The 20,258-nt window shown below is 30.7% G+C and overlaps 9 protein-coding genes across 9 annotated transcripts; 4 read left to right on the forward strand and 5 right to left on the reverse strand.

Moving 5' to 3' along the window:
- The first annotated feature begins 96 nt into the window (after nt 1-96).
- On the forward strand, nt 97-2,122 carry LOC145749400 (NADH dehydrogenase [ubiquinone] 1 beta subcomplex subunit 5, mitochondrial-like). The gene is made up of 5 exons (XM_082565157.1): nt 97-280; nt 446-528; nt 989-1,120; nt 1,317-1,423; nt 1,885-2,122. Exons 1-5 carry the CDS (start codon nt 187-189, stop codon nt 2,036-2,038), a joined length of 570 nt encoding a protein of 189 aa, XP_082421283.1. The 5' UTR covers nt 97-186; the 3' UTR covers nt 2,039-2,122.
- Nucleotides 2,123-2,198: 76 nt separating this feature from the next.
- On the reverse strand, nt 2,199-3,848 carry LOC145749399 (uncharacterized). The gene is made up of 3 exons (XM_082565156.1): nt 3,696-3,848; nt 3,425-3,522; nt 2,199-3,199 (listed from the first exon to the last, which is right to left on the reverse strand). Exons 1-3 carry the CDS (start codon nt 3,800-3,802, stop codon nt 2,487-2,489), a joined length of 918 nt encoding a protein of 305 aa, XP_082421282.1. The 5' UTR covers nt 3,803-3,848; the 3' UTR covers nt 2,199-2,486.
- LOC145749397 (gametogenetin-binding protein 2-like) lies at nt 3,848-5,841 on the reverse strand. Its single transcript, XM_082565155.1, has one exon. It carries the CDS (start codon nt 5,703-5,705, stop codon nt 4,092-4,094), a length of 1,614 nt encoding a protein of 537 aa, XP_082421281.1. The 5' UTR covers nt 5,706-5,841; the 3' UTR covers nt 3,848-4,091.
- A 266-nt stretch (nt 5,842-6,107) lies between these two features.
- On the forward strand, nt 6,108-10,502 carry LOC145749343 (OTU domain-containing protein 3-like). Its single transcript, XM_082565092.1, has 9 exons — nt 6,108-6,270; nt 6,578-6,681; nt 6,775-6,923; nt 7,312-7,424; nt 7,796-7,918; nt 8,111-8,224; nt 8,348-8,447; nt 9,048-9,193; nt 9,647-10,502. Exons 1-9 carry the CDS (start codon nt 6,127-6,129, stop codon nt 9,794-9,796), a joined length of 1,143 nt encoding a protein of 380 aa, XP_082421218.1. The 5' UTR covers nt 6,108-6,126; the 3' UTR covers nt 9,797-10,502.
- Nucleotides 9,928-12,110, reverse strand: LOC145749345 (large ribosomal subunit protein uL29m-like). The gene is made up of 6 exons (XM_082565094.1): nt 11,897-12,110; nt 11,582-11,767; nt 11,334-11,430; nt 11,061-11,154; nt 10,798-10,945; nt 9,928-10,472 (listed from the first exon to the last, which is right to left on the reverse strand). Exons 1-6 carry the CDS (start codon nt 11,977-11,979, stop codon nt 10,241-10,243), a joined length of 840 nt encoding a protein of 279 aa, XP_082421220.1. The 5' UTR covers nt 11,980-12,110; the 3' UTR covers nt 9,928-10,240.
- On the reverse strand, nt 11,989-13,445 carry LOC145749344 (transcription termination factor 4, mitochondrial-like). Its single transcript, XM_082565093.1, has one exon. It carries the CDS (start codon nt 13,131-13,133, stop codon nt 12,159-12,161), a length of 975 nt encoding a protein of 324 aa, XP_082421219.1. The 5' UTR covers nt 13,134-13,445; the 3' UTR covers nt 11,989-12,158.
- A 620-nt stretch (nt 13,446-14,065) lies between these two features.
- Nucleotides 14,066-14,669, forward strand: LOC145751539 (signal recognition particle 14 kDa protein-like). The gene has a single exon (XM_082567715.1). It carries the CDS (start codon nt 14,163-14,165, stop codon nt 14,514-14,516), a length of 354 nt encoding a protein of 117 aa, XP_082423841.1. The 5' UTR covers nt 14,066-14,162; the 3' UTR covers nt 14,517-14,669.
- A 216-nt stretch (nt 14,670-14,885) lies between these two features.
- On the forward strand, nt 14,886-16,180 carry LOC145751538 (protein TEX261-like). The gene is made up of 6 exons (XM_082567714.1): nt 14,886-14,998; nt 15,074-15,153; nt 15,267-15,420; nt 15,494-15,561; nt 15,648-15,765; nt 15,849-16,180. The coding sequence occupies exons 1-6, from the start codon at nt 14,929-14,931 to the stop codon at nt 15,962-15,964; spliced, it is 606 nt and encodes a 201-aa protein (XP_082423840.1). The 5' UTR covers nt 14,886-14,928; the 3' UTR covers nt 15,965-16,180.
- A 42-nt stretch (nt 16,181-16,222) lies between these two features.
- On the reverse strand, nt 16,223-19,884 carry LOC145751537 (negative elongation factor A-like). Its single transcript, XM_082567713.1, has 12 exons — nt 19,646-19,884; nt 19,335-19,503; nt 19,008-19,169; nt 18,724-18,947; nt 18,459-18,605; nt 18,167-18,350; nt 17,794-17,923; nt 17,604-17,695; nt 17,130-17,446; nt 16,851-17,009; nt 16,627-16,761; nt 16,223-16,532 (listed from the first exon to the last, which is right to left on the reverse strand). Exons 1-12 carry the CDS (start codon nt 19,853-19,855, stop codon nt 16,362-16,364), a joined length of 2,100 nt encoding a protein of 699 aa, XP_082423839.1. The 5' UTR covers nt 19,856-19,884; the 3' UTR covers nt 16,223-16,361.
- Between the last annotated feature and the right edge of the window lie 374 nt (nt 19,885-20,258).

Raw genomic sequence — 20,258 nt, forward strand, 5'->3', positions numbered from 1 at the left:
TATTCTGTTTTTAGGAGTAAATCACAAGTGTTTTGACTATCGAGGTATTGGCAAAGTTGAGGATAAAAATATGCAAAAAAAATCTTGGTCGCACGTGTGTCGCTACTCTTCCTCAATAACGCTCTGGTCAAAACGAAAATTCTAAAATTTTAAGGTCGAAGGTCTACAGTTTAAAACCCGCTTAAAATGAGCGTTAGAATTCCCCTTGGGTTGATGAAGGCCGGCGTCTTTCGAAATCAGGGATGCAGTTTGTTTAAAAACGTCGTCAAACCCACAAAAGGTAAAAATTAAAACAAAAAATTGAATAAATACTTTTCAGGTTTTGACAACTTAAAATTAAACGTAATTTGGTCATAAATACCTATTTTCTTAACTTTTTGCTCTTACCTTAAATTTGTTTCAACTTAAAAGTAGATTATAAACAAAACTCCTCTGTTTCTGACAGTTTGTGTTCGTGGTTCTGGTGGTCCAAGGATGATGAGATTCACAAGCACCAATGTTCATATGAGAGAGTTTAAACGACTTGCGGTATAAACCTATTTTTTATCTATTTATACATTTTGTAACAATATTTATTATAAAGGGAAAAGGGAGTTAACAGACTGACAAAGATTTTTAAACTCCAGCTAAGCCAACATTTAATCAGCCACTTGCTCTCATGCTGTAGCACCCTTGAGTAAGGCGCTATAAACAGTACGAACTCCTGCTGAGCCAGCACTTAATCAGCAATATTTCAAACTGCTAAAGGCAACTCGAGACTGGGTCAGAGTAACTAATGTTACTCTATGTTTAGGTCCCACATTTGACCTTTCCACATCAAGAATAAATTTATATACCAAAAAAAACTTAATTATTGGGCTATTATAATATATATATTATATCCCAAACTGCCAAAAGCACCTCAAGTAACTGATGTTACCTGGTGTTTATACTGTGAAATCGAGCTTACTACATTGAAGATAAATAAATATAAAAAAAATTATTTTAGAAAATTTACATTTTGGTTGGAGCCATTCCAACTAGTTTGGTGGTGTTCTACTGCAATTTGTTTATTGGAGATGCAGACTTATATGAATATGATCCCGAGTTATTTCAACCTGAACAATATGAATTCTATAAGGTATTACTGTTAAACCTATTAACAACAACATCTTTGGATTTGTTTAAAGAATTTTTTTTTAAATTTGTAATTCCGAATTTATTTAAAAAAAACTTAAAGAGTTTACTTGTATTTCATTTACAATAAACTTAAGTCAACATTAAATGTAAAAACTTAAGGACTGCTTTGGTATTTATTACATTCTGTATTTGTTTAGCATCCAATATCTCGATTTATAGCTAAGTACATAATGGAGGATCCCAAGTTAAGTTATTACAAGAGTATTTGCCTTCTTGAAACTGCACAAATGGAGGAACGACAAATGTAAGATGTATTTCAAAATTAAATTTGTATAAAACCTAAAATTAGTTAGTACTGTATATGGTATATATTTCCTAAAAATATTAGTATTGGCTGCCTTGCTTATTTACGGTCTTTCATTTTTCCATTTAAAACAATTACAAATATTTCTTTAAAATATTAATATGACTTTAGTACTTAAAATGCCTACTATCCAAAAGTTTAGTTTAATGAGAAAAATTTCCAGTAAAAAGTTAACTGTTTAACTCATTTTGCACAACCTTTTAAAAGTTTTTTTTTTTAAATATAAAAAATTCGCCAGCCCTATATACATACATTTTTAAAATTTTGATAGGTTAGAGTTATGTCTATGCAATATAATATAGACCCTAACATTTTTAAATTAAAATTTACATATTTAGAATAAATTTGTAAGGTGTCATATAAAACATTGAATTTGCAAAATTTTAATGCTTTTTTTTTAGCCGATTGTGTAACCAAGTCGACTACTTGCAAAAGATGGAAAGTGAAGGAGTTATACCACTTTATCGAAAACCAGCTTTGCCAAGGGAGCTAAGAGATAGGGTAGATGCATATGCTGAAAAAGAAGGTTTAGAAACAAGACCTGCAGACAGATGAACTTAAAAAATGGTGTGGAATTTTTTTTATGTGCTTTTGAATTAACATGATTGGATTTATAATTAAATTATAATAACTGAAGCACTTCGGTTTTAAACCATTTAAAAAGAAAAACTAGTTGAAAATACAGGTATTAAAAACAGTTATTTAGGCATTAAGCTTGTATAAAAAATAATTTATTTCATAAATTTAAAAGATATACTTTATACATTTTAAACTGATATAATAGTGCAATAAACCACAGTGAACAGTGAAGAATGTTAACAGTGGTAAGAGAACCTAAATTTCAATTTTGAATTAAAAATTTTAAAAATAATGTTTTACAAAATGCACATAAGGAAGACTGTAGGTTTAACTTCAACCTCTACAAAGCAAGCAATAATTTACAGAACTTTCCATTTTTAACATAAATGAACGTTGACTTGTTTTATGAAATTTTCTACAGCACCTATTCATCCTTTTCTTCGACATACAAAACAGTTCTGTTTTTTATTTCTAACTGTTGAAGAGTTAGAGATAAGTCGTCGATTATAGTTTTTGGGATCGTGTCCATTCGACAAATGGTACACAGTGCAATAGGGATGATAGTAAACCTGGAGTGGGCATACACTAATATCTGCTCCATAGTTGCCGTGGGCAAAAAATACCGCTCCACTCGATTCCCATCCGGTAGTTTAATTGCAATTAATAATCTGTCCTCATTTTCACCAGGTTCTCTTGGTATTTTAGGTCTTTGTGCGAGTTTTTTAAACTTAGGTTTTTCAGAACGAGCAAAAACAGACTGAGTCTGGAAAACTTTTTTGCGTTTATTGACCTCGGCTCCTTCTGTGTTTACTTTTATCCCTTTTCGTTTGTTAATATTTGAAACTGGGGAATTAGGTTTTCGAGGTAAAGGTTGTGGGTTAGTTGGGGGTTGTGGCCTTGCAGAGCATTCTAATATCATTTGTTGTGCTTGGTGAGTTAATAGTGCCATGTCATTAATATCAGTGCCGTAAGGGTCTGCAAAATTACTGTGTGGAATGTTTGATGCACTGGGAGTTGATATTCTGGGAAGTATTGGATATTTGGATAGTGATGAAATCGGTCTTGTAATTTCTGGGAATTTTTCGGGTTCTGGTGTTTTAGTTTGATGCGATTGACTAGATGAGGGGAGTAAAGTTTCTGAAAAAAAAACGGATTTGTATTTTTTCTTTTATATTATATATATATACTTTATATTTTGATTACAATAATTGTCATTAACGAAAGTTATTTTTTAAATTATGCTTTTAAAAATATACATGTCTAGTGATCTTAATTTAAGTGACTGACTGTTGTTTGTGTCCAAACTAAAATAGCTATTTATTTTTTTAAACCAGTATTTTATAGTAAGGATTAAAATCCTACCACGAGAGTTACTTTTAAACACCAAAGAAGTAGATTGTTCAGTAGCTCTTGTGCTACTTCTCCTAACCCTAGACACAGTGTTAGAAGCAGGATTGTATCTACATAAAAAAATGTTTAGTTTTATGCTTTTTTAGTGTATTTAATGTTGGTTTATAAGTTAACTGATGTAACGGAATTGCTTTAATATTATTCTACTGCAGATCAGATTTGTCATTTATTTAAAATTAGTGTCTTATATTTGCTAAGAGATACATTTTATATACAAAATAACCTTGTTGGAGGTTGGACAGTTGGCTCTTCACTTCTTTGTTGATGGTGTGCTATTCTTATGCCTCTTGTTTTTCCCTTTGCTGATTTGGGCCTTACCGGTTTATACATTTTAGTTTTTAACAATAAGTTGTAAAATTCACATGTTGAAATAGATCTAAGATATAAATAGTAGCATAAATAATTACTTTGTTTTTAATGTTGTTGAACATTTTGGAAAGTAAACACCTTTTTAGCATTACAGATTAAAACAATATAGTTTTGCTCACCAAAATAAAAAAAGGAACCATAAAATAAACCAACAATAATATTTAGATACGGCCTGCGAGTTTGTAAAAATTTTCTAAAATTTAAAATACATGGAATAATAAGGGTTATACAGTTTTTAGTATTGTTATGCTCATTGGCTTTCTGTAATATTGCAAAAATTTTCAAAATCTTGTCGAATACGCTCTCGTAACCTTTCGCGCTTGGCGTAAATTTCCGATTTGTTTCGTCTAAATTCTAAAATTTCTTCCTGCAGTTCCTCCATTTCCTCAGCACTGTCTTCATCAGGAATATTTTCTATCGTACAATTACACTCGGTTTTACCGTTAAGCATATCTAACAAACAAATGTGAAATTGACCTGGAGTGTGGGAGGTTTGGTTTGGGGTTATCCCATTATTAGTTAACGTGCATCCCGCCCTATTTTCTGTACAAAAACCATTGCTAGAATGTGGTAGCATATCATCATTTAACTTTCCTTCCTTTTTCTTTTTCTGACGTTTACGCTTCATGCGCTTCCGTTCAATTTTTTGGTTTCGCTCCTTGTCAGCCTGTTCGAATTCTTCACAAAGTGCTTCCATTTTTCCTGCACCGACTTTCACCTCAACGTAGGTTTCAAAATTTTGACGCAAAGTTTCGATGCCCAGGTAAAAAAGAGTAAGCCAAGTTTGTTCGAAGGTTAGTTTTTGTTGCCAAACTTTGTACAGTCTTTGGTGCAAATGGATAGCAAGACAAGTACAAACTTCTTCTTGTGCAACATCAATAGTCTTTGCATGCCTTTCCTTAATCGCTCCCTCCACTTCCAAATCTGCCTGTGACAAAAGATGTACAATAAATGCTCTTTCGCAACATAAATGTACATGTTTTGATGCTGTTACCACTGGGTTACCACTTTCCGTGCTGGTTGTAGTCTGTGAACAACACCTAAGACCTTCGTAAATCGCAGAACAAAATGTTGAATCTTTTTTAGGATCAGCTTCCCCAGTTAACATGCTAAAGGCTCTGACAACTTTGGATTTGCATTCGGTGCAGAAACGATGCTTTTTCAAGTATGCATCGATTGTTTCAGCAATTCCTATGCAATCCAAAGTAGCAATTTCTTTGTGGCAATCATGACACATTCTATCCCAGACGTCCATTATTGAACAAGAGCACCATTTTGGTAGAGATAATTTATTATCGCTAATCAATTCCACTGTTTTCTGCATTTTTAAGGAGTGAAAAATGCAACGCTTGTTTTTCTTACCATGCATTAAACTCTCAAGAAACCTAAACAACTTTGGGCGAACACAGTAAAATAAATGGTAAATCTTCTGTGGCGAATACATGAACGAAGGTGATAAAGTAAGGCCCCCATTTTCTGTGACACAAATTGACTCATAAACTGAATTATCTAGAGACTGTATTTGTTGGTATAATTGCTCAACGCTTCGACGGCAACCAACGCATGCGACTAATTGCGATAATGAAGCGAAAAACTCTTTGCCTTGGACTGCAAAAGCTGTTTTTAGATCCTCTTTATCGACCGAAAAATACTTATTTGTAAACACGACGTAATCTGACGCAGTTGGGTCCTTCGTGTAGCATTTTTTTGATACCGGATCGTCTAATTGAACGACCATCATCAAACCATTGTCAATATGAAGTGGTAATTGCAAGGGCTTAAGTATTGACGACTTTTCCTCGTCGTAAATGCCAACAAAACGGGCTTTATCGAAGCCGAAGGTATCCATTCGTGCCTGCGACATCTTTAGTATAAGATTATCTGTTAAAATTGCGTTTAAATTTTAAATAGGTCTCCAAAATATACTGTTTTCACAATAATTCTTATATTATTCGTCTATTTCGTCATTAAAAAGAGTTAAATACACAATCAACGAACAAATGAATTGTCTCGATTGTATTTAGTTTTGAAATCAGCGTTGTCATGCTGCGAAAAGTGGTTCCGGCGATATCAATTTACAGAAAAAATTTTATTATTTTTAAATCTTAAAAAAATTACTATTATTAATTTACACATTTTCGGAATATAATTTCTACTTTTATAAATTATTAAACTGGAAAAGTACACAAATAATTGGAAACACGTGTTGTTTTGTTTTTATGTTAAGATTTCGTCATGTTTTTATATTGTAAGTGTTGTCATTTTGTCTATCGTGAGATTTATTAATGTACAATGTTTCACTGTTTACCGGTTTTTTAATGCAACAAATCGGGATGTCAAATAGACGAAGTTCTAACAAAGTAAATCAGTCAAATAAACGGGACGAACGCGCAATACGAAAATCTCATCAAAGTAACAGAAGAGCAAAGGTAAATGTATACATTTTTGTTTACTTACGAATAAAAAATAAAATGTTTGATAAAAAGTTATATTTCACCTATTTTTTTATTCTATACATCAAATCATTTTTAAGGTAGTTTATTGAATTTTTTGTTTGTTAATTGTTTTTATTGGTTTTAAAGGAAAATGGCATTAAATAACTAGGCTATTTATTTAAAAAAAAGAGATGCTGTTACTTGCAATTAAACTTAAGACCTCGACTCAGAAAGCTATCAAATGACCTTTGATTTTTTACTACTGTGTGAGCCTTAATAAATATCCTTCTAATAATTTTAGTTATCTCCAACATGGAACGATGTTTACAGTGACCAAAGTTATGTGGGGTTCAAAAATCAACTTGCCTCCCTTGGGTTACAACTCAGGGAAATACCCGGAGATGGGTAAGAACCTAATTTTTTTTCAGAAATTTTTTGTTAAAACTTTAGTTATTAAATTTTTGGTTTTTGCTTAAATGTCCATCTTAATACCTCTAGAAATTGCTTATTTCGAGCCCTGGGTGATCAAATAGAAGGACATTCAGATAACCATTTGCATCACAGAAGTTTAACTGTGTCATATATGATTAACCACAGGAATGACTTTGAACCTTTCATCGAGGATAACTGCAACTTTAATGATCATAGTAAATATTGATTTTTAAGTATTGATATATAATAATTTAAAATAGGCTATACAAAAACCTACTAAATTTTTTAAATTTAAATTAGCTTGATGGGTCATGTGTACCTTACAGTCATCAAATTTGACTTAATACTTTTACAGTTCTTACATAACCTCTTAATAATTTAACAACCCAAAATATTTGAAGGATCAAAAAGTTCATATAGTGCAAATAATAAAATATCTTAAATATAACAAATTATTAACAAAGTCCATAGACACATAATTTTTTTGCGCTATGTTGTTTGATTAACTTAGAAACAATACCATTTTTCTCTTTTAAATTAAATGTAAATTTATTATTTGATTTCAAGCTTTTTTTTTAATAAAAAAATGAAATCATTTTAAAGTTGAGAAACTGAAACAAGATGGAACTTATGCTGGAAATGACAGCATTGTTGCTTTTGCACGAAACAACAAAGTCAACGTTGTGATTCACCAACTTAATGCTCCAGTTTGGACGGTAAGTGATTTGTATAGAATACGTTTAAAATTACAAGCATTTATTATTTGGTATGGGATTTATCTGTATTTATGTTTCGGTTGCTTTACTCTTATTGACTCTAACAACCCTTCCATGTTGCTAGTGATATAAATGTGGCCATGTTTGTTTTTTGTTTAGTTTTAGTCATAAAAAAGAATGACTGAATGTGTAAATATTGGCTTGGTGACACTTCTTTATATCGAAACAATTACGCTATTGCTTACTATTAAAATTGTACTTGTAAGCCATATTGTTTAAACAAATCCTTTTTATGTTAATTTAAAAAAAATATTTTAATAAAAAATCTGTAAAATGATATGTTATTATGTTTTCTCCCTTTTCAAATTCAGATAACTGGTTCAGACCATTATTCAGCCAAACAACTTCATATTGCTTACCATAATGGTGACCATTATTCCAGTGTAAGAAAACTTTATGATGACTCCAATAAAGCCAGCAATGTCAAACTACTGGTAACTTGTACATTTTTAATTTGTTTAATAGTAATCTGTTACTACAAAACATAAATAAATTTTAATTTTAAACTATCTAAAACAAAATTTTTATTAATAAATAAAACTACAAATAATTTTTAATCCTTTTATCTTTTTTTTTTAATTCTTTTTATCTTTTAAGTAGTGATACTAATGTTTTTATTTTTGTAGTCCAAAACGGATAAAAGTTCAACTTCGAATAAACGGTCAAAAAACAGACCTTCATCAGCCACAAACATAAATAAAAGAACTTATCAACAAATTTCAAACCTCACTGGTTGTAAGGTATAGCTTTTGGTAAAGGTTTTATAGTTTAGTGTTTTTTCCCCTTTTTTTTCTTTTTTCGAATAAATTAAATTGTTTCAGCAACCCTGAGTTAAATATAAAATTTGTGAATTTAATCTGAAGGATCAGAAATTAATTCAACAAACTTTGGAGGAGAATTTCTTTGACGAAAACCAAACAATTGCGATTCTTGCACAAATAATGAGCGATTGCAATTTATCAGGTAAATAAAATATTAGACAAGAAATAATTTCATTAATTAGATTTTGCATGTTAAAATAAAAATTTTGACATTTTCCTACGTTGTATAAACCTTTTACTAAGATCTCAGTCAATAAGAGTAGGCCTAACTTTAGGTTATTTTTTGTAAGGCCTGTTATGTTTTAGTGGGTTGCCAGAAACTTCGGCCAGAAAGTTCGGCCTAAAAAAAACGCGGGGGGGTCGGTGACGAAATTGTCGCATAAAATAAATAAATATTCTAAAAACTAACATATGTCATTAACCTAACAACCAATCAAAACTTTGATATATACTGTACTTTTTGTCAAATTTTATTTTGAATATCGGTAAAATATGGTCTTAAGCTGACATTTTACGCAGCAATTTCGTCACCGATTCTTCCCCCCCCCGTTTTTTTGCAGGCAGAAGCTTCTGGTTCTCGTTTTAGTGTAATAAAATATATTGGTTTGACGATGTGCAATTTAAGTACATTAACCCTTTTTATAACTAGCTGTCAATTTACATTTAAAAGTAAATCATAACCCACCAAAATACTAGTTGAATAAAAGTGTAATGTGTGATAACTTTTAAAAACTTGTTTTAGAAAACTCAAACACTTCCTCAAACAAATCAATTATTCCTCAAACAAATCAATTGTGGGAAAACCACGGAACTGGAGCAAGAATATTCGGTACAGCTAATATTAAAGAAGATGGAAACACTAAATCCAATATTCAACCTCAGAAAAAGGTGAAATTATTTAAAATTTTTTTTTAAATTGGTAACTTGTTTTTATTCATTGTTGTTTAAAACCTTGTTTTAGTTATAGAATGTATTTTTTTGTATATATCTTTATCCTCGATCTTGGAAAGTCGATTGCGCGACTTAAACATAGAGTAACATCAGTTACTCCGACCCAGTCTCGAGTTGCCTGTGGCAGCTTGGGATATTATAGATTATAATTGCCCAATAATTATGCTGCTGATTAAATGCTGGCTCAGCAGGATTTCATACCATTTACAGCATAGCGCCTTACTCGAGGGCACTACAGCATGAGAGCAGTGGTGATTGAACTCACGACCTCATGTGGTGTAGCAAGTGTTTTTACCACTACACCAAGCTGTCCGAGGGAATTATTGGATAACAACATTGCTTGGTTTAGTTTTTGAATGGTTTTTAAACATTTTTTAAACTTTCATACAGCTCAGCAATAAAAACCGAAAAGAGCAACAAAGAAAGGAAAGAAAAAAGAGAAACCTGGAACGAAAGAAAACGCCAACCGAGTTAAGTTTAAGTGATTCAGATGACACTAACGGTATTTTAATTAAAAATGTTGAAAGTCTCAACATTTAACATTTTGTTATTATTTTTTTTTATTTTCTAGCCTATTTATTTAAATTAAGAATAAGTTTTATAAATTCCTTTGCTTGTTAAATTGGATGTAGCTACGTAAGACTAAATATGCATTTTTAATTTTATTTATATTACTTTGTACTATGTTTTTTACTTTTTTTAATTTAAAAGGACTGAAAGTTTTATTTTGCACATATCCAAATAGAATAAAACCTAGGGCAGGCTTAATATGTTAAATATTATTCAAACAAAGGCAAACATTCTTGTAGATTAGTTTTTACAAACCACTGTAAAAGGAAAGACCCGCTTTTTTCATTATTTTATTAAATCATCCTTAATTTTCCGAAAAGTGTTAATTTTTTTTAACTTTATATAGAAACCAAAAAATTTTCCACAATTTGACATTAAACTCAATTATTTAAAATTCGAAAATAAAAAATTGTTTTAATACCGTCGCCAACCTTTCTTATTGTCATAGAATCGAATATCGTACGGTCTTTGTAAAATTGCTTGCTCTGGATGTATTCCATACCGAAACTTACATTTAAATCTGTTCCTATACCACTGTGGTACTTTCTTTGGTAGGCTTGGATTGTTTTTGCGTAATAATCCATATTTGATTGTGATTTTTTTAAAATGCCCTTGAAGTTTTTTGATTCGTTTTTCTTCGATTCGTCTGCAAATAAACGTAGGAAATTTTTGTGAATTTTTGCCAAATTAAATTCTGGACCATTTTTTTAGAATAAATAACTTATTTTCATTTATTGAATATATATTTATATATCTTAAATAAGTTAAAGTAATGGGCTACTTGCTTTAAAGTAGTAACTGTTTAATTAATACAACTTGGCCTTTTTTATTATAGATTAACTGTACCTCTAGTAAGTTTGGACAATATACTATGTGGTTACCTATTGGCTATCATAATTTAAAAAAAAAAAATTTTATATTGTATATATATTAAAAAAAAATTTTTTTTTAAAATTTTTAAATTAACTTACAAATGCCATTCCTCCAATTTTGGATGAAAACTTGCAATGTCATGAGGTTGATCGCCTTTGTTGTAGGATTTGTTTAACTCTTTGGGTAGCAAGTGTTCCTTATATTGGTACCAATAACTAAAGTTCAAAGCATTCCTTCTGTATTCCCCTAATTTAAATAAAGTAATTGTTAATATCCCGTTTTTTTTGCAAGGCATGTAATAGTACTTGGTTTACTTTACAGATGATTTTGTTAAGTTATTTTTGTAATTAAACTGTTTTACCTCCTTCCTTGGTTTCTCTTCCATACAGCAACATATTTTTTGCCTTTTCTCTTTCTTCAAGAACATCTCTCAAATTGCTCATGGATTCGGCTACCTGTAAGAATTGAAAAGTTAAAAGAAATTTAAATTGTAATTATGTGTTTTTCAACATTTGGTGGAATTCTAAGGATAATCCATCGTTTTTTTTTGGGTATTTCTTGTTTTACATAATAATTATTATGTTATGGTAAGATTATATACGTATTTATTAAATTTTTAAGTTAAACTCAAAACCTTTTCTAATCGGTCCTCTCCTGGAATAGGTTCATCTTCGTTGAGACAATTTAACTCTAGAGTTTGAAGCATGTTTCGCTCTTTTAATAATACAAACCTTAAAACATTGAAAATGAAATACATCATTCCATAAACAAATTATATCCTTTCTTAAAAATCAAGTTAAACATAGATTTTTTAGGCCTACAAATCAGTATTTTTTTAAAAATATATTTTCCAATAAAAATAGCCAAAATTTTGCTGGCTACCATAATTTTTGTAGATCTTCTGTACTTTTTAGCCTTAGTAAATCCCTGCTCCATGCACATCCCGATTTAATTTCTTGTTTGCCAAAGTTTTTCGGATCATCAAAAAATTCTTCAAGTCCCAAGCATTTAGAGGTAGAGTGAAAATATTTAATTTGGTTGTTGGTAATTGTAGGTAGTGCGGAGGGCCTGTCAAAGTGTAAGATAAGTGTTGTTTAATGTTGGGAATTGTTTTTTGTTTTACAGAATTTAGAATGTTTTTTGTTCTTTTATAAAATATTTAAATCTATGGGTAAAAAACACTTTTTTTAAACTTACCTTTTCAAAAATTTTTGTGATAATTGCGCAAATACATTTCTAGACTGTCTTATTATTAGAATAGCAATCGGTTTAGTTAACATTTTTTACAGCTAAAACCATAAATAATATAGTTATATTACAGAGTTTTGAATAATTATATAGACCTTGGGTTTAAATTTAACAGTGCGGAAACAAATTAAGTTGTTGGTTTAAACATTGCATGTTGTTGTTGTGGTATTTGCAATTGTTGCATATCGAATAAAACAACTATATCTTGAAATTATAATTGCTTTAATAAAGTGTCAGCAAAAGATTTTTTATCATCATCATCATTACTCAAATCTTCAAAGTCCGTTATTGAAGTATTTTTCTTTTTAACAATTTCTTCCTCTTCTTCTAATACAGTTTCTAACTTTAACTCTTCAGAAAAAAGTTGTACAAAAATATCAAACTCCCATTTTTCACAGTTTGCAATTTCTTCACAAAATTTGTTATCATTGGTGTAAAATAATTTTTCGAGAGTTGGGTTTTCGATTTTGGTGTTACCATGGCGATCAGGAACAATATACTGACGCCGTCGGTTCAAAAACTCAAATCTTGTCTTAAGATGTTGCATCGGAAATTTCATCACATTGTATTTAACAATTTCAACATGGTCCCTATATCCCATGGTAAAATGTAAAAAGTCATATTTTCTTTCGAGTTCTGATACACTGCCAAGAAAAATTTCCGCAGAGCCGACTAATAACTTATTTACTTCATTCGATGTAAAGCGCAAGTCTTCCACCAAAATTTTGGAAATTCGTGAAATGTGTTCGGGTGGAACGAATAAAATTTGAGGCGATCTAAAAACCATTTTTCTCATGTTATTTAGTGTAAGACCAATATCACTTATGTGCTGTACATTGGCTTTAAGTTTTGTTAGGTCCATATCAAAAAGCTTTGGACACTTGACATAAACTTGGTTTATTTTATTTTGGTCCAATCCACAATTGTTCGTTAAGAATAATGAAAACTCCTCTGGTATTCCACTGTGTGGCGTGGTTTTTAAATCGTTCTTAGGGACATCTGAATTGCTGTCCGAGTGTATAAATTTAATTGGAAAAAAATTTGTTTGACCATTTTTTATGTGATAAAAATTGTTTTTGTTATGGGACATACAAACCAATGCTTTTTGGCTCAAAAAAGATATTTTAGTGGTTTTGAAAATTGTTGTTCTGCAGCAGCAAGAAATACTTCGTAATGAAACCGCCATTGCAAACTTTTCGTAAAAAAAAAACAATAAAATAAAAATTATTTTAAGGTATTTGATTAATCTTGAAATTAAACAACTAAGCGCCACAAAAATAGAAGCCTTATAAAATCAATAATGAAAGTTAGTAATATTTTTGGGAAAATAAAACACGTGTGTCTTTGCAAAATTAGTTTAAAAAAGGGTATTTTAATGATCTTGCGCAAACTGCGTTACAATTTGTACACATCATTGCCAAAAAAAGAAATTTACAAATGCACTAAGCACTAACTACAAACAAGACAATTAATTCAGCATTTTTACTAGTCCATAAAAGTTGAGGATAACTAAACAAACTAAATTCGGTATGCTTCATTGATTTTAATATTTCGGTCATTTGTAGAGTTTCCAAAACTAATTTTATCCGCCTCTTTATTATTGTTTTATATTAACAGGCAAATTAGAAATTAAAAAGTGCATTGTTATATTAGCAATAACTAAAAAGTTATTCTAAAAGTAAAAATTTTAAAATTAAAGAGAAAATAAAAGATAACCTTTTTCAAAAATGATGATAAAAGTAATTCTTAAAAAAAGTTTTTTGAAAACTACAAAAATTTATAGAGTTCAAGATTACGTAAGTTTTTTTAATATGGTTCTGAATTTAAACACATTTTGTTTTGTAGTAATAGCCTTAATTAATATTTTGTCAATTGGAAAGATTTAAAATAAGTTGGAAACGTGAAAGTTCTTTTTCGTTCCTAACTAGTGACGTAAACAAAAAAGTCACGTTAGAAAAGCTGTTGCATAGGATAGAAAGCGTAAGGTTATAACTAATGAGTATGTAACCGTTTATATCTATAGCAAAGCCAAGACTGAAACATATTATTTTTAAGACCAATCGTTAGTATTTTTTTTGCTTTAATTTTAAATAACCTACTTTTATTTTTACAGTTATACTATAACACACAACATCTTAGATAAACAGATATAGGTTAAATAATAAAAAAACGTAACTGAAAAAATTTTGGCATTAAAAGTTACCACTATTTAAAAATGGTTTTGTTGGAAAACGATCATTTTTTAACAGAATTAACCACCTTATATCAAAAATGCCGTGGTACAGGGACTGTTAATATTACTATGAAAAAATATGATGGAAGAACCAAACCTACACCCAGAAAAACGAAAACTAAAAAGCAGCAAAAAACTCAAACTACACTTTCCACAGAAGGACTTTGTTTAATTAGAGCTACGAATGGAAAGAAAAAGTTAAGCACTGTCGTCAGTGCCAAAGACATTAACCGATTTCAAATGGCTTATACCAGCGTTTTAAGAGCAAATTTAGATGGTCTTAAAAAGCATGGAAAGAAAAAATCAAAAGCTATTGCTAAAGCCGCTGCTCAATAGATAATGTATTTGTTACTAAGACCTCAAAAGGATGATAGGTTTAAAAATAAAGTAAGGTCATCTGGGAATTAAGAAAAAAGAAAAGGCATAACATATGCTTACTTCTGTTAACAAAACTGTTTTATTTGCAGTATCAATATTACAAAATTAACATTTTTTTATTGTTATGATTGTGAAAATAAGGATATATTTATTTAAATTAATGTTAGCATTGTGTTTGTTGTATGATTTTCATTTGGCAAGATTTTTGTTCCTTATTTTATAGGTTTTAATTTTGTTTTACCGGAAAGTTAATAATAACTAATTTTCGTCCTTTTTTTGCAATCACTTGACAATAAGGTGCAACTTGTAATTTGGTGGTTATCGAATAAATGATGTTCTTTTTTCTTCAGATATAATAGTAATATAGGTCATGTGGTTTCTGTATATTTTGTCATGGATATCTTTATTTCTTCAACTTCTATTCGTTACATTAGCAATTGGTAAGTCCACTCTTCGAATTTTTTGTTTTTTATTTAAAAATTATAAAAAATAATTATGGCCCATTCTTTATTTAGCTGCAGCTCTTTATTATCTTGCTGAGATTATTGAAGAATATACTGTGATGACAAGAAAAATAATTCGAATAATGCTAATTGTAAGATCTTTTAAAATAAGTCCACATTATTGCTAATTTTGAGACATAACTATATTGATATTATAAAGTATATCATGTAATGGTACTATCATATTTTTTGATTATGGTTACAGTCTTCATGTATAGTGTATACTGGGTTATGGATATTCGAGGGCTTTCCTTTTTTACTGATAGCTCTCGGTCTTTTCACAAATCTTGTAGAGTTTGGGTTACTGCGGACTTTTCCCTTTATAGAGCTTACCTCTCCTAATTTTATATTAACCGTGGGTAAGTAATTGTTTTTTGATTTTTTAACAATGTTGACAATTTGATTTGTATAATAACAGATTTGTTTTTTCAGTTTTGGTGTTTATAAACCACTATTTTGCTTTTAAATTCTTCAGTGATGAATATTATCCATTTTCAGAAGTAAGTACTATTAAATTGTGTTTTAAACTAATTACTTAACTCCAAATTCTGCAAGGGTTTTGTTTTATTTTTTCAATCTTTTTTAGGTATTAGCCTTTTTTACTATTTGTTTATGGGTTATTCCTTTTACGTTTTTTATTTCCTTGTCGGCAAGCGACAATGTATTGCCTTCAACAGTTGAACCACTTTTGTCGCACAACACAGGTTAGTTATTTAATTTTTAATCAACTGAACTTTATTATACCTAAATTGGTTGTACGTTATTGTAAACAACTTTACCTTGTCAGATCATGACGTACTTTCCCACTACATGACAAAGGGGAAAAAGAAACGCTCAGTGTTACTTACTATTTTCGAAGGTTGCAAAGACATAGTTGTCCCTTCACGGTCAAAACGATTTTAATAATAAAATCTAAAAAAATTAACTTTTAATTTATGGTGCGAGCAGTATCTGTTTATCCGAAGTTGCTTTGGTTGAGCCAAAGGCAATACTGTACTCTGATCCTGTGCAGTTTAAATTTAATGTTTTCTTAATGGATGTTATATGTTTATATTCGGAGCCTCGCTTAGGCTTTATTATTATGTATTGTAACAATATTAATTTGCGTTCAGTTTGGTTTTTTTTTGTTTTATTGGAAAGTATATAATAAATTTTAGCACACAAAATCAATTAACGCTTGGCAATAAGAAAAATGAATGACAAAAGAATCACTGCCCCTGCAATCATGGCTTCAAAAGAAATGTTCATCCAAACTTAATTTATAACAAATTAAGTCTAATTTTATTAGAAGACAAAAAAATCAAGTTTTCATCAACTGAGGAGTAGCAGCTGCCAATGCTGCTTTAAATCTTTGTCTTTTTAGCGACTGACCAGTTCTGTAGTTCATTTCAAAGAGAGTTTCTACTATCACAGGTAGTATGCCACCACCAGATGGATTTTGAATATTTTGTAATGCTTCAGAAAGAACGATCTAAAAATTCAAGATCAGTATACTTGTACCTTTTTGTTGAAATTAAAGGCAAACGGGCTCTGTTTTAATTCATTTTAAAATTTTCTCGACTTACTTGTACAATGTCACCCTGTTCTGGGTAAGGATTCTCTCGTGATCCCGCCATAAACCCAAGAATTATTGCCTTTTCCGGCCTGGAAAGCCGATTTGCAGTTCTGAACATTTCTTGAGCTTCAAACATTTGCTCACGCTGATAGAAAAATTAGTTGATTATTCAGATTACCAATGTTTGCAACACTAAATTTAAAAAAATCATTTAAAAGTTATTTTTTTACTTACTGTCAATGTTAAGCCTCTCTTTGGAGCAGGTGGTGTAAGTTGTGGTTGCACTGGTTTCATGTAAACTGGTTGTTGGGTTGGTTGTTGTAATGGTGTTTGCGGCAATCTTGGCTGAAAGAAGTTTTGTTGCTGGTGTATTTGTTGTTGTTGGCTTTGGATCTGGAGCAAAAAGTAAATTGATTTTAAATATTTTTTACAACTTACTTTTAGCATTGATATACTCTATAAGTGCTACAGTTTTAGGTTAAAATTTAGCGTAAAATAAAAAGCGAGTCTAACCAAATGAGGTCGGTTGGTTCTGATCACAGTAGAAGGCTGTTGTGATGTACTTTGTTGGATTCGGTAACTAGATTGAGGTGGAGAGAACATCCTTACATTACCCACACCTTGTGCGGGGTTTTGTACTTGTGCAGTTGGCCTTATATTGGTTGTTGTAATAGGCTTGTGAGTGATATGTACTTGGGTTTGGTAAGGTTGAATGTTACTTGGCGGTTGGTAAGGCTGTGGCACTGACATTCTGATTGAACTTAACATTGGGTTGGATGGACTGGCATGAGTGGTACGAGATGGTGTAGTTGGTTTGGTGGGTGATGAAACTAAACAAATAGTTTTACTAACTTTTGCAATGTATATTTTAGGCCTCGAGTATTATATCGACAGACTGACAGTTAACAGCTAAATTGTAACAGTTATTAGTGCTTGTCAAAAATATATTAAAGTCTAATAAAATGGATATAGATTATCAAACCTTACCATTATTTGGTTGGGGCAACTTGTGTTGTTGTGTAGATTCTACAAGTTGTTTGTGTTGTTGAGGGGGTGAATATATTGGCGATGTAGGGGGACTAAAAATAAAGTTCACAATTTACATTTGTGAAATAGCATATATTAAATGTTAAAACTTAAAATTTTGTTTACTAAACAGACATGCCCAATGACTTACTATTTTGGGGATTTTAATTCTTCTTTACTTGATGAGCTGAGTGTTGAGTTATTTCTTTGGGGTGAACTCAAGTCACTTTCACTTGAGGTAGCTTTACTCGAGTCCAAAAATGATGAATGTTGTTGTGGACCTGTTTGTTAAGAAAAATACAACATGTAATATAAAGGGGTCAAGTAATTCTAGTTTTCTAGGTAAAATATGTCGTTTCACCATAAATTATGGTTTCCCTTGCAATCAATGTTTATTTAAAAATTTAATTCAAAAATAGAAATTCCGAAATGCTTGCCAGCCCTTTTTTTTTAAATGTTATTTTTTTGTTAACTTTTAATTATAAAAATCCAGTATTTAGCATTTTCAAAAAAAAAAAAATTACCAGATTGATGTGGAGTTGTTTCCACCTCATCTTCTGTGGAGGAGGATTCCTGGTCCACTGACTCGTTGCGACTCCTGCTAAAAGATGCTGGCTCGTCCACTTCTATGTCTTGTTCTGACTCTTCAATCGATTGTGATGTCATAGTAGATGGGATCAAGCCGGCAGCATAATCAGGAGTTTTATCCTAATATTAAAAGTCAGAAAAAATCAGTTTTTTGACTTTTAAATTTTGTCAAAGTTTTTTTTTTAATATAAATCTTTAAAAAATTTATTTAAAAACAACTGAAATCACCTCTTCCTCCTCATCTTCCTGAGTTTGGGATGCGGCAATGTTCTCTTGTTGTAGAAGTTGCTTCTTTCTTCTCTTGATATCCCTTATTCCGATTCCACTACCACCGATTGGTTGCTCAGAAATGTCGAGCAATTTTGTTCCCCCAGCCTATAATAGAAACACAAATAAAATCTTCTAAACAGAAACCATGCCAAAAACTTCAGGTATAACTCTCTGCATACAAAATTACAGAATCCGTTAAATAATGCAGAATAATTATACATACTTGTTGTCTTCCAGTTGCCCTCGGTAGCCCCCGGTTTTGCGTTTGACCTGGAGTGGAAGTAGAGGTACTTCTGTTGAGATCAATTTTTGTTTGACCCTTTAAGGAAAGTCTGCGAGCACTCCCAACATCTGAAGCTCTTCTCGTCATGTCCCTGTGCTTGACAGGAACCGTTTTGGTTCCACCACCTATTCCACCCTTCTTTATTTGACTAACAGCTTCCCCAGCTAAAAAAAAATTTAATTATTATTACTAACTTTTTTTAAATGGTAAAAGATTGTACTTACACTTATGCATTAGCCCTGCTCTTAAAGCAGCTGATTTCGGTTTTCTTTTAAGGCCAAAATGTCGGGTTAATTGAGGTAAGTTTCCTACTAAGCTCTGTAGTGAAGTTTTGTTCACAAGTTGGCACTCTAAAGGTAAACTCGCAAAAGGATCTGCATCTTTAACTACAAATTTAACAAGACAAATTTTTAAAACAAATAATTGTAACAATTCCACTTCCAGTTAAAAATTATAGTGTATACACTGTTTTTTTTTTGTTTTTGAACCAATGTAACTAAATTTTGTTCAAGTCAAAAGTGGATTAAAGATAAAAAAACAAAAATTTCCACCTTTTTCAGAAAGTTGCTGAATAACGTTCTGTGCGATTGGACTTGATTTTAAATCCAAGTTTAGGTTGAAAGTAACCGGATAATTTTTTACCATGTTTGCTACGAGTTTAACCCAGATATCTGAATCGCTTAAACCAACTTCTATTATCCCATCAATCATATGCTTCATCTAAAATATACATACAAATAAAAAAATGTATATATATACACATAAGCCCTTATTTTTGGATAATCATTAATTTTTCACCTAATGCCATTTCAGTAATACTTTAGTTAGCTTTAATTATCAAGGTTAAAATCAAAAAGTATACCTCTTCCAAATTCCTTCTGGGCAAATGTAGTATTCCAATCAACAACTTAAGCTTAACTGTTGTGTTGAGAACGGAAAAACATCGGTATATATTATCTATTGTGTCAGTTTTAATAATTCCACTTATACTGGATGGTATCCACAATTCTTCAGCTGACCCCAATTTATTATGTAGCCATAAAGCAGTGTCACTGTCACGTACATGCGCCATTTTTGGTTGTTTAATTTTAAGTTATAGAGCGTAAGAAATTAATCTGGTTAAAAAACAAAAATATATTAAATATGTCCTGTTTAAAGGTGATTCTAATAATTTTTGTTAATCTGTTTATATGAATTGAAGGGTAACTATAAAATACCGCAACACACTACTAAAAGAACCAAAACACTTTCAGATGTAAACACAAATTTGATTTTTGATGCTGGCAATTTCAGAGTTGTCATTTTCTTCAAGAAAGTTTAACTAATTTTGTTAAAAATTTTAGGCAGTTTTAAAGTAAATAAAAATCATTGAAAAGATAATTGAAAAATTTTAGATTTTAAATTGCCATTGCCTTGAATTTTAAGCAATTGTTAATATTCACGTTTTGCCGCAGTTCAGTAGTTATCAACCCATG

This window comes from Corella eumyota, chromosome 4, assembly GCF_963082875.1.
Source record: "Corella eumyota chromosome 4, kaCorEumy4.1, whole genome shotgun sequence".
Lineage (NCBI taxonomy): Eukaryota > Metazoa > Chordata > Ascidiacea > Phlebobranchia > Corellidae > Corella > Corella eumyota.